The 12,590-nt window shown below is 48.1% G+C and overlaps 1 protein-coding gene and 1 long non-coding RNA gene across 3 annotated transcripts in view; one reads left to right on the top strand and one right to left on the bottom strand.

Moving 5' to 3' along the window:
* CUNH1orf94 (chromosome unknown C1orf94 homolog) overlaps positions 1-1,204 on the bottom strand; it is a 43,999-nt gene extending 42,795 nt beyond the window's left edge. For both annotated transcript variants that reach the window (XM_040756599.1, XM_040756600.1), the window contains exon 1: positions 549-1,204. In XM_040756599.1, the coding sequence (XP_040612533.1) occupies positions 549-862 (314 nt within the window). In that variant the 5' untranslated portion in view covers positions 863-1,204. The remainder of the gene's footprint in view (positions 1-548) is intronic.
* A 5-nt stretch (positions 1,205-1,209) lies between these two features.
* On the top strand, positions 1,210-12,456 carry LOC121143930. The gene is made up of 3 exons (XR_005881244.1): positions 1,210-1,296; positions 2,455-2,496; positions 12,030-12,456. It is a non-coding gene; the product is annotated as an uncharacterized LOC121143930 (long non-coding RNA).
* The last annotated feature ends 134 nt before the right edge of the window (positions 12,457-12,590 follow it).

Below are 12,590 nucleotides of genomic sequence, written 5' to 3'. Positions count from 1 at the left end.
CAGCCATCTTCCCGCACTTTAATTTTCTATTATGTCCTCTGAATATGTCAATGCCTTCCCAGTAAATATTTTGATGTGCGCTCTTGCAGTAGCTCTGTGGATGCTGAATGGGACAGCTGCTCTCTGTATTAGGGGATTCCAGATGTGGTTTCCAGCCACCAGACTCATCTGTGCCAATGCCCGAACTTTTCTTGGGAGAGGGGAAAGATCATCTAGTTGCCTTTGGGGACAGTGATCTAACTCCTAGGCTTGGTGAGAATGCTTTTGCGAAGACTCCAGAGCTTCATCTTAGTTACCTACGCCTTTAGAAAGACAAATGCCTCCTTAGCTGGAAAGAAGCCATCAGGAATGGGTTCTTCCCTTGCCCCTGAAACTTCAGGACCTTGGTCAGCTCCCTCCTCCAAACTACCCATACTAAGGATTATAGGGATGAAGAAAATGTATATAGAGTTTAACACTGGGCCAGAGAGTTCAACCCAAAGTCAGACTTCATTCCCCGCCCCCCGCCCTTCATTCCTTGATAATCAACCAAACAGGGCACTACTCACTCTTCTTGGAAGCTGACAGTCGCTGTCATCGGTGCAGAGAGTTTCTCCAGTGAGGTCCTGGGCTGCAGGTACTCTGGCAAGCCCTGAACTCTTTTCCAGATGTCATGACAAATCTTATCTAGGCTATCCTGAGGTGTATCCTGGTGGATCCACACGTATCTGGGGAATGGCCCCAGGGCGGAGGGACGCTTGGCCACCATGGCCGAGGATGGAGGGAGCCCATTTCCACTGGCCATCCTCTTTCTCTCTTTCCGGAAGCCCCTTTGTCCACCCAGGGCTGGGAGACAAAGGGACTGTCCACCACCAGCCCTCATTCACCAGAAAGGGAGCTAAAGACTGGGCCTGGGAAGTAGTCAGTTCTAGCTGGCTGTTGCTCCAGCCAAGCTGTGGGTTTCAGAGGCGTTTTGTTTGGATGGGGATGAGGAAAGGGGGGCAACTTTCTTTTGGGGAAGGGGGGCTTATGTTGACTTGCTTTTATTTGCTCTTTCCTGACTTTTGCCCCCCTCCCCCTCTCCCGTAGAAGAAAATATTTAAAAGTCAACAAAAACCAGTAACTTAGTAACCGTGGAATGCCCCGGAACTCAGGAACCAAGCGCCTGGGTGGGCAGAATGACATCTGGGAACGACTGGAGGGGAGGACTGGCTCTCCCCACAGAACCCGGCACTCCCCCGTTGCGACACCCCTGTGACACCTTTCAGGGCCTGTGACTCAGCCCATTCTCGCCTGTCAAGCCGCCAGGAGAGAGGAGTAAAGGCTGGACACTGTATTAGACTGGGAGGGAGCAGGCCATGGGACTGTCCCCTCCCACCTTCCCAGAGATCCGGTGCACACCGAGGGCTAACGGCCCCCGCTCACCGCAGGTCCTGGCTTTAGTTCTCCCGTCTGCCCCCTTCTGTCCCTCTCTCTCTGCTGCTGCTACTGCTGCTTTGCCTCTCTAAAAAGAAATCCCCAATGCAGTGTTGTGCTGGCAGTCAGCCTGGCCCAGGTCCCCAGCGGACACCTGTCGCGCCTCCGCGCAGAACTGCGACCCAGCACCACAGAGGGTCTCAACCCTTAAAAGGGCGCCAATTGGGCAGGGCGGGCCGGGGGTCAGCAGATTTGCGTGCCGAGTATCTCCCACTCCCCTGCCGTCGAGAGCTGGGATTCTTTCTGTGGGTTCAAGGGCAACGGCTCGGCGGCTGAGTGCGCGGGGACACGGGCCGGGCGTTCGTATCCAAGGCCCGCCGGTGGGGTGGGGGCGGGGTGTAGCTGCGAAGAAGCCAGGGAGCGTCCCCTTTAAGTAAATCAAAGTGAAACACTGTCTCCACCCCAGCCACTACACACAAACTTAAGAGCCTGTGGGGGTGGGGGACTTGCCCTTTTGTCCTCTGGCATTAATCCTAACTGCCATTCCAGGGGAGCACCGAATGCCAAGGGCTAAACTCAAATCTCATCGTATTCAAGCTCAAGAGTTTACTACTGCTTCTTTTTAGGCATACATAATGGAAGGAAACTGAGTCTCCAAGTCCTAAAAGGTTGTGCCTGTCCAGAGTTCAAGAAGGGAGGCTGGAATTCAAAAGCTCAGGACTCTAGACCTGATCTAGTGCCCAAGCGACCCCAGCGCTGGGACAGGGAGGCAGAGATAGAAAACAAACAAACAAAAACTCAGCTCACTCTTTACTAGGGATCGGTAGTTCCCATCCCCCCACAAACTTCTCCTTACTAGCTGCACAGCACGTTGCCAGGCATTCCCTGATCCCCCAAAGCAGTGATTCCTCCTCCAAGGGCCCACCCTGGAAAGAACCAGCAGGAGATGGAGGAAGAAAGAATAGAGGCAGACAAATGAGGCCTGGACAAGCCAGTCTCAGACATCTGACACTGTACTCCTTAGCTATGTGACCCGAATCTTTCTTCCTCTCCCTCCAGTAGCTCATGGACCAAAGAAGCATGATGATGGAGAAAGAGCTGGTAAGTCCTCTCCTGAAGCCATCTTCTGATGAAAGGAGGTGTGACTACAGATAGACCAAACTGCTGCTGCCAAGTTTGTGAAGCCCAAATTACTGAGCTGGGTGTGGTGGTACACACCTGTAATCCCAGCACTCTGGAGGCTGAGACAGGAGGATCCAAGTTCTAGACTAGCCTGAGCTACATAGTGAGTCTATCACATTTCTAGCACACAGTAAGTATTCAATAAATACATGTTGGATAAACTAATAGTACACTGTCTATAAAGAGTCTGGAATACTGTAGGTACCCATTCCGTAGCTTTGCTCTTTACAGAGGGACTGAATTCCTGGAAATGTTGACTCTGAGTTTTGCAAGCCGAGCTTCATTCCTTTCTGATTTTCATTATGAAATTGAAGATGTGCTCCTTTGGGAAAAATTCTGAGGACCTAGACTGAATAAAATTATAGTTAAGAATGTAGAAAACCTTTTAAGAGTGTATTTAAAGGAAAAGTGATCACTTCTGATGAAATATTAATAGTTCTGAAAATGTCACTCAGTGTTTGTGCCGCTTGGCATTTGGTTGGCTAACACCCATGCTTACAGCAGAGTGCCAAGACCTTGCACTGCCCAGGCCACAGGATTTGGGAAAAGTCAGCCTGGCCCCAACTCCCACTCCCTCCACTCTCCCCTCCCCCCAGCCTCCTCTGAATTGTCTTCCCCTGAACAGGGGAGCCAGGCACCCAGGAGTAAATCAGAAAGGACTGGAGAAAAAAACAAAAACAAAAACATTAAAACAAGCAGGGATAGGGAACAAAGATAGAGGTAGGTTTCTTAGAGCACACAGGCTTCTCCAAGATGCTGAAAAAGTCCTTAAGTGCCGTCTTTAAAACTGCATAGAGCTACATCTTATATGAATGCCATCATCCACAAGGAATTATTGAAATTTTAATTGTATTTTAACATAGTTTAAAAATTCAGTTCGTGGGCTGGAAAATAAAAGAGAGGTCTCATTGACTAAAGTACCTGCCCTGTAAACATGAGGCCAGGGTTCAGGTCCCCAAAGATGACATAAAGCAGCCGGTCAGCAGTACATAACTGTAACCCAGCACTGGGGAGGTGGAGACAGGAGGATCCCTGGGTGTCCTGGAGAGCTTAGTGTTCATGTTAGAGCCACACAAGTTAGAGTCATCTGTGCAGAGGGAATCATAATTGAGAAAAAGATGCCTCCATAAGATTGGCCTGTAGGCAAGTCTGTGGGGCATGTTCCTAACTAGTGATTGCCATGGGAGGGCCCAGGCCGATGTAGTTGGTACAACCCCTGTGCTGGAGGTCCTGGCATGTATAAGAAACCAAGTTGAGTGCTTCAGAAAGAGTAAGCCAAAATGAACTACGTCAATAGCCAGGCCCACTTTTGGGCATGGCTAGGGGCATTACAGAGGAAGTATAAAAGACTGAACAAAAAAAAACAAAAAAAAAAACAAAAAAAAAAAACAAAAAAAGAGTAAGCCAATAAGTAACCCCCTTTGCCTCCTGCCTTCAGGTTTGTACCTTGAATTCTTGCCCTGACTTCCTTTGATGATAGACTATGATAGGGAACTCTAAATGGAAATAAGCCCCTTTCTCCCCAACGTGCTTTTGGTCATGGTGTTTTATCACAGCAATAGAAACCCTGGCTGAGACACTGGGGGTGGCTAGCCAGCCAGTCTAGTAGAATCAATGAGCTACAAGGTCAGCGAAAGACCCTGTCTGAAAAAAAATTAGAATGGTGGAGAATGGAACCCAGTGTGTTGACCTTTTGGCCTCCACATATACATATACATATACATATACATATACATATACATATACATATACATATACATATACATAGGATCACACACACTCACCTATTTAAATAAAATAAACTAGAAATAGGGCCGGGAAGTGGTGGTGTACACCTTTAATCCCAGCACTTGGGAGGCAGAGGCAGGCAGATCTCTGTAAGTTCGAGACCAGCCTGGTTTACAAGAGCTAGTTCCAGGACAGCCTCCAAAGCCGCAGAGAAACCCTGTCTCAAAAAAAAAAAAAATAGAAATAGGCACTAGGCACAACTCAAGTGCTCAAGAGCCACCTGTGTCTGGGATTTTCACGTTGGATAGCACAGAGAACGTACAATAAGACCCATGAACTGTAGAGTGAGATTACTTGAGTTCACATTAAGATTTCATTAGGTTTTGAGTTGTCTGTTCCCTGTCATCAGAAACTGAGGTGAGCACTATGTACTTTAGCATACTAGTTTGTTAAGGCTGGCACACCACATGCTTAAAATGTAGAAATTTATTTTCTAATAGTTCTAGAGGCTAGAAGTTCAAGCTATAGGACTTGAACTTCTTCAGCAGAGTTGTCTTCATTTGGAAGTGTGGTGATAAATTTTAATTGCCAATTTGGCATAATCTAGAACCTGGCAAGGGAGTATCCGTGAGCATAAGGGTGGCTTGTGGGCATGACTGTGGGTGATAATATAATGTGGTAGTTTGAATGTAATTGGCCCCAATAAGCATATAGGAGTGGCACTATTAGGAGGTGTGGCTTTATTGGAGTGGGGCAGGGTCCCTCCCCTCTCCAAGAGCACTTCTTCTGGGCTAGTCTAGCTCACCAGCTTGCCTATGGGAATCTCTCTCGTCTCCCAAATGTTGGTATTACAAGAGGGTTGCCAAAGCCACCTGGCTTTTTTATGTGAATGCTGGGTAGATGAATTCTTTCTCATGCTTGTGCTACAAGCATCTTATGCACTGTTCTATCCCTGCCTGACCTCCACTCCCTCCCCGCCACTGACTGCATTTTGAACACCAGTCATGGACCCCTTAGTGTAAGCCACAAGGATTAGAGAAGCCCTGTACCCTGGGGAGATCACCACAAGCCATCAGTGCTTGGCACAGACTAACTCCCATTTCCAGTGTCCAGGGAGTTATGTACCCTTAGCACCCACGTCTGGGGGAGGTGCTGAAGATCGAGTACCAAACAAGACAGGTTTGGCTTCCACTTTTTTCTTCTTCTTTTTTAGTTCTTGAAGCCTGGCACTAATGGTCACAGACACCATTTTAACTTGGAAAAGTTCTTAAATTCCCTGTTACTCTGAATGTGACCCTGGGCAGCTTGCTTCACCCTCTGTGCTTCAGTTGACTTCTCTACAAAATAGACCTAATAAAACCCCTGACCTCAGAGAGCTGTTTGGTGCCGATTGAGACAATGTATGTGAAGAGCTCTGTAGTTTGGTGAATACATTGTCTCCAGTGAAAGTTAGCTGGGATTAGGAAGAATTCTTGCTTTCTTCCCCCCACCCATCATTTTCCTACTTTCCCTTTACTTTTCTTTCCTCATTTAGAGAAACAAAAATATGGTCTTGTATAGCCCAAGGACGAGCCTGAACTTCTGACCCTCTTGGCCCTCCTTCCCAAGGAAATGCTGAACTTCCAGACACGGACTGCCACACCTTGTTCACAAGGTGCTAGAGACTGAAACCGATTGTGAATGTTGGACAGGCACTCTACCAAATGAACTCTTTCTCCAGCCCCGTGATTTTGACACAGAATCAGAAAAAAATCTCAAGGGAAGGCAGTATTCCTTCATGCCCTACGGCCAAAGGTAGTGCATCTGACACAAATATGACTAGGTTGCAAAACTCAAAAAAGTGGGGATGTCTTCGGCTCATTAAAAATCTTAATGGAGCATAGGTCACAGCTCAAACTACCTACCCTAGCATGCATAAAGAAAAAGAAATCCAAAAGCCACCTGCCAGGAAGCTGAGGCAGGAGGATCCCTTTAAGTGTGAAGTCAGCTTAGTTGACATAGTGGGTTCCAGGGAAGTCAGGGATATATAGTGAAACCCTATCTTAAACAAATAAAAAAAATGGAAAATAAATAGAAAACTGAACTCCACCCACCCTCTCTTTGGCACATGTCACTGAGCCTACCCACTTCTTACAATAAATATAATTTTTCAGGTAAAGGGGATTTTTTTGACATTTTCCTTTTGAAAATTCTTTGTCCATGAGTAATTTATTTGATTTATAGTCAACTGAGGTTTCTGCCCAATCTTGGGCTACTCAGGGAATCTTACACAGTGAGAAAAACTCCAGCCTATAAATCCTTATCAAAGGTAATGAAATTTTTATGCCTACCAAATTCGACAGTTAATGAAGTTGACATAATGTTACACTTTGCATTTGATTAAATATTTGTGATTTCCATGTTGCCATTTTCTTTTTGTTATGGGGCTAATAGCAATTCTCAGGCCTCAAATTATTTTGGAAGTCCCTAAAAAATCTAGATAATCCCACCCCATTCCCATTTCCTTCATATCTAAAGGGTCAAACTGCCCAGAAGTGGGACTGGGACATCTGAGGACTCCAAATTTCTTGAGATACAAATTATCAGTGTAATAATATGGCACCAGGTGGGACTGTGGCTGGTCTCATGATGGGCGAAGGAAAAACAGACTAGGCAGGCAGAGCTTGAGTGGAAAGTTCTACTGGGGTAAAGGGAAGGGAGTAGAGAAAGGGAAGGGAGAGGAGGGAAAGAAGAGAGAGATGGAGAGAGGAAGAGAGGAATGGAGAGAGGATGTGAGAGAGAGAGAGGAGGAGGAGGAGGAGGAGGAGAAGAAGAAGAAGAAGAAGAAGAAGAAGAAGAAGAAGAAGAAGAAGAAGAAGAAGAAGAAGAAGAAGAAGAAGAAGAGAGCAAGAGTGACAGAGAAAGAGACAGAGAGAGAGAGAGAGACAGAGGGAGAGACAGAAAAAGTCTTGTCTGTTCCTTCAGAGGAACAGTGGGAAAGAGAGAGCAGAAGTGGACAGAGTTTGCCTCTTAAAGAGACTTTTGCACCTGTGCACAGACAACATAGTGATGTAACAGCCCTAGGACCCGGGACTGGCCAAGGTACTGCCTGAGTGCATCCTGCCAGGTGACAGAGGCAGGCCAGCAAAATTCGGCATTATAGTGCAATGCCCAAACTGACGCTATTGGAAGAAGGCAGGGAGAGCTGCTGCTTTCAGGCCCCCAGATTGATCTGACTGCATGAAGGTAAGAAGGCAATAAAAGCGCATATCCCTACTTGTGAGCTACAGCAGAAGTGGAAACGGGCCGAGAGGCAGTTTTTATTTCCTGACAGCAGAAAGCACACATCTTCATCTGCAGAGACAAAGTGTTTCCTGAAAATAACCCCAAGCATGAATTTATCATGAGTCCTTGTATAAAGGACACTGAGTGACATAGTGGGCAATATATTCAATTCTGCTTTCATAGAAGACAGAAATGCGGCTAAGCTGGTCAGTTTCTCATATCAGAGTTCTCTGAAGACAGTGTAACATTAAATCAAAACTCAGAGAAGGTGCTTCTTTAAGAGATTCAGTCAATGAAGTCCAGGAGAAGTAGTGAGTCCATTTCACAAATACCACTGAGGACCTTCTCAAGAATTTAGGCAGCTGCCCATTCATTCACCTCGCCATCCACCCGTCCGTCCCCTTAGCCACTCATCCATCTATTCAAGTTCATGGGATGACTGCTGTCCTAGTTAATTGTCTGTTGCTGGCCTAAAACACCCTAGCAGAAGCAACTTGAAGGAGAAAGGGCTTATCCACTTTCAGGAAAAAAAAGCCTGAAGAGGAAGTGGGTCAGTCCATAAAGTCCCCAGGCCCGCCCCAAGTGACATACTTCCTCTGGCAACAAGGATCCACTTCTTCAAGTTTCCACAGCTTTCTCAGACAGCCAGAGACCTAGTGTTCCAGCATGTGAAGCTATGTAAGACATTTCACATTCAAGTTACAAAATCCAAGGCACTGGCAGAAGACGGCTTGAGAGCTCACACATCTGCACCACGTTTCGAAGGGCAAATAAGTGATGGCCAGATGAAGGAGGGGGTAAGGGGCATTCCAGGTATATACAGCCGCATATGGCAGGACCCGGAAGAACAGCTCCTCCATGAGAGTGTGAGGGCCTCCTAGGGCTGGAGCAAGGAGATCAAGGAAGCTGAAAACCGGTGCTTGTCAGGGCAGACAAAGACAGATAATGAAGACCCTTGCAGGGCGGGTCTGGCCGGAGTTTGGATTTTACCCTGTAGGCTCACCGAAAGTGCAGGGAGGGCAGTGAAATTATGAAGTCTGTATTTTAAAAGATAACTGGTTGCAGAGAAAGTTTGGTGAGGGTATGAGCAGAGGCAGGGTGCCTGCAGCTTAGTGGATGGAAGCAAACTGAAGGATAGATAATGGGGTCTCGGTCAGGATCTTCCAGGTAGCAAGGAGGCTGATTTTAGAAGACTAAAATGATCATGTGGACATGGCGGACCAGCATGACTGTCCCGGCTTCACGTTCTGGAGTCTACATAGGTATGCACAATGTTTGCTGAACAGGAGGACCGAACAGAAAGTAGAAATGGGTTCTGAGAAAGCTGGAAGGAAAAGCCTCCTGGGTCATTCAAGGAGGAAAGAATTTCAGGCACAAACAGACACTGGAAACTCAGGAGGCAAGATAATGTTTTTGCCATCAGGAGTTTCCAGTCTGCCTGGGTGATAGTAAGTGAGAAAACTGACCATTATTGAGCCGGGAGATCACACAGAGAGGTCTGTGGTGCCCCTGAGCCCTTTCTTGGTGCTACAGCCGGGTGCAGAATCTTCTTACTGTATCTTACCTCCCTGCACTCCGGGCTTGTTTTCTAGAAAATGCTCCTTCTCACCTCCCTCCCTCTCTCTTGACTGAGCCAGAGCTCCTCTTGTTTCCATCGTATTCCATCACCCTCCTAGCTTAATTAGCTGTGCTTTGTTGTTTAACTCCTAGTACACCATCAACCAGGTACTGGCGGGGACCTTGGGTGATGTCTCTTTCTTTACAGGTGTTTCTTTGCACCCTAGCAGGGAGCCCGACACATAAAGGAATACTTGTAGCATGAATGAATGAGTGAATATGAGTGCGGAGTTCATTAACGATTGCCTGGGAGAAAACAGAGGAAACAAAGAAAGCTACGCCAGGACATGCCTGGCTGCTACAACAGCCCCCAGCTACTCAATGGCTTAGGACTGTTCAATGGTGCAGGATGGGTGTTTCTGGTAGGCAGGCATCTTTCCTTCCCATGGTGTCTTAGAGGCCCTGGCTTCATTCTCTCTGTGGGTTAGCTGTCCTCAAACGTTCTACATCTAGTCCACGCTTGCCTATATTCCTTTGGCTAATACCTTGTCTCACTCCCCACCCAACTGCCAAGGTGGCTGGGAGATGTAGTCCTGACTGAGCGGTCACTTTTCACTGACAGCGCAACACTATTGATGTTAGGGCAGGACCATTCTTTGGGGTGGAGAAGGCCTCTCCAGACATCATGGGATAGTTAGCATTAACCTTGGCCTCTGTCTTCTTGATGCCAGTAGTACCTGTCAGTGGGACAATGAAAAATGTCTGTACACATGGTCAGATGTCCCCTGGAGGGAAAAATTACCCTCCATTAAGAATCTCTGTCTTGAAAATGGAGGGAAGTCTGTGATGCCCACCTAGTAGCAGGTGCTCAAAGGGTCATCTCACCCAGCAGGGGTGCCGAGTGGGAAGGACTTACAAAAGACAGCCTGGGGGAGGTGGCACTTGAGCTGGGTGGTAGTTAGGAGAAGTGATGTTGCCTGCTGGGGAAGTGAGGGAGTGGCTGTTAAGGGGAGCTTTAAGAAGCTATAAGCCTGGACAGCCCCTTTTCTATGGATTATGACTTGGCACACAAAGGGGGAAATTGACGTGTCTTGTCCCTGATGTGAGCCCTGTTTCTTTCCTCCTTTCACAACTAGAGATTTTCCCGAAAGAACACCAGAATCAGGAACACTGGGGGAAATAGCTTGGGCTCTGGCCCTGCTCACTTCTCCCAGCTCCTGCTGGGCTGCTCATCCGTGATTCTGTCGCCTGTCCTGCTGGCACCACAGCACCAGCCTCACTCTTGAGAAATCCTCGGTTCTGTCTAATCACACTCAGGATTAGAAGCCCACTGTCAGCCCAACCCCAGCCTTCCTTCCGAGGCCGGCCCTGGCTCCGAAGACCCTCTGCAGGCCCACTCCTCGTGGCTCAGCATCCATATCCCAGCCTCCCCCTCTCATGGCTGGAGCAGCTGTCTGTGCTCTCTCTACCCTTCCCCCTTCTCTCCCTCTTCCATTCTCTCTCCTCCAGCTTCAGAAGGCTCTTTGATTTTCTTCTTGGGTCAGAATGAAAGTTTCAGGGCACCCAGACTACAGTTCTTAGTGGAATCAGCCTGAGTTCTCCAAAACATCAGGCTTTGTTTTCTTTCTAAAACAAACTTGATGTTATCTGGATATTAGGCTTATCTTGGCAAGTCACTACACTGCATTGGCTCTTTTTTTTCTTCCTCTCGGAAATGTGATATTATAAAGAGACCTTGCCCCTGGGCTGCCTATTGCTTATCTGGGGAATGGAAGAGGTGAGCAAGGAGCCGGCTCTGGGCTGGCAGCTGCACTCTCCCAGGCCTGAGGGATAAGGGCTTGGGATGTCCCTGGTTCCTACCTCTGAGTCTCTTTCCAGTCATCACTATGGCCCTTTCTCTCTAGTCGTGCCTTTGCCCGTATTATTCAGACCTGGGACTCAGACCGTTGTGGTAGCCTCCTGAGTGGTCAGTCTTTTTCTGTGTTCCTCCCCTTCCTTTTCGTTCTTCACAGAAAGGTCAGAGTACATGAAGTGTTCTGCCTCTTGGTTCCATGGGCTAGAAATGATAATATACCTCTTAAGTCAGTACTGCATTCATCTTCCACGGTAAGTCCTGCTATAGTGCCCTGTGATGCTCACAGCCTAGCAAACACCCCCACTTCCTGCTTTATCCACCTCCACGCTGGGGATCAAACTCAGGGCTTCATGCACACAGCCCAGCTAGCCACTCTACAACCGAACAACACCTTCAGCCCTAACAGGTACCTCTTTGCCTATGTATTCTGGTTGTCATCCGTTTTCATGGTCACATCAGAGAGGGCTTCCCTGATGATCCCTGTGAAATTCACCCTATATTCCTACACCTTTCCTGCATCAGCACCCTTCATTAGGCATGTTTGCTTGCTTAATGGCTTCATCAAGTTAAGAAACATCCACTATCCCGTGTATTTCTTTTCTAACACGGTGCCTGGAGACTTCCTAGTGCTGCTCAATAACTATTTGTTGTGTAAGTACAACTTCATACTCTTCAAGTCCTTCTCCTGGCATCAAGGCCCAGCCCAGATCCTCCTGGCCTCCTTAAATTAGCCTTCTTGATACACCCAGTCCAAAGCCACTTTAGTGTGCTGACGTGTATCTGTGTAGCATGCTTCTTCTTCATCTGTGGTGATTACAGCTGCCTGACTGTATCAGCTACCTGTGGGTCTTCACCTCTGCTTTCTCCCCAGCCAGGACCATACACTGAACATCTCCACAGGGCTCACAGCATAGCTTACCACAGGGCCCTGAACACACAAGAGGCTGGGTAAATTTGTGTGGACCCAAACAGATCAGAGTAAGCCCCAGGGGTGGTGGATATGAATGGGTCATTTACAGGGATTATAACTGTGTCCCCTGCCTTCCAGAGTCTCCAGGAAGAGTGGAGAGCCAAACAGTCATTCTCCCAGAGGAATTCAGGGTGAACTTCATATGTCAGATCCAGTCAGCTGGCTTCTTGAGAAGGAGAAAGTACATTGGCTTTGAGCCCCACAATTATGGAAGAACCCAGATGTAGGCTGCAAAGGCCTGGCCATCACTGCGTGTCTCTCCCTGCAAGAAAACCCTGCCCACAAGAGCGAGGGGAAGGGCCAAGAGTCCACCCTAGGCAAGGTCCAGGACGCAGGAAACCTTCCCTGAGGCCACAGTACCCTACCCTCCCTCTCTCTGCAGGGCTGGTAGGAAGGCTCAGGCAGCCTCGGCTAGCTTAGCTGTTTGCCGGACTGGGTCTGGACAATGGTAAAGGAATAGCCCCCTCCTCGCTGCCCCAGGCACATAAAGCAGGCCTTTCACTGAGGCTTTCTGGCTGCTTCAGTTGGTTCTTGGCACTCAACGAGGCCGTGTGGGTAGGGGCCGGGAAGCAAGTGTGATGGGGGTGGGGAATGGAGCCCGCGATTCAGAGAATTCTCCATGCCCACCCCGGGGCCACC

This window comes from Mesocricetus auratus, unplaced genomic scaffold (genome assembly GCF_017639785.1).
Source record: "Mesocricetus auratus isolate SY011 unplaced genomic scaffold, BCM_Maur_2.0 Super-Scaffold_100014, whole genome shotgun sequence".
NCBI lineage: Eukaryota > Metazoa > Chordata > Mammalia > Rodentia > Cricetidae > Mesocricetus > Mesocricetus auratus.
Note: the sequence above shows the minus strand (reverse complement) of the source record. Positions and strands in the feature narration are given on the sequence as shown.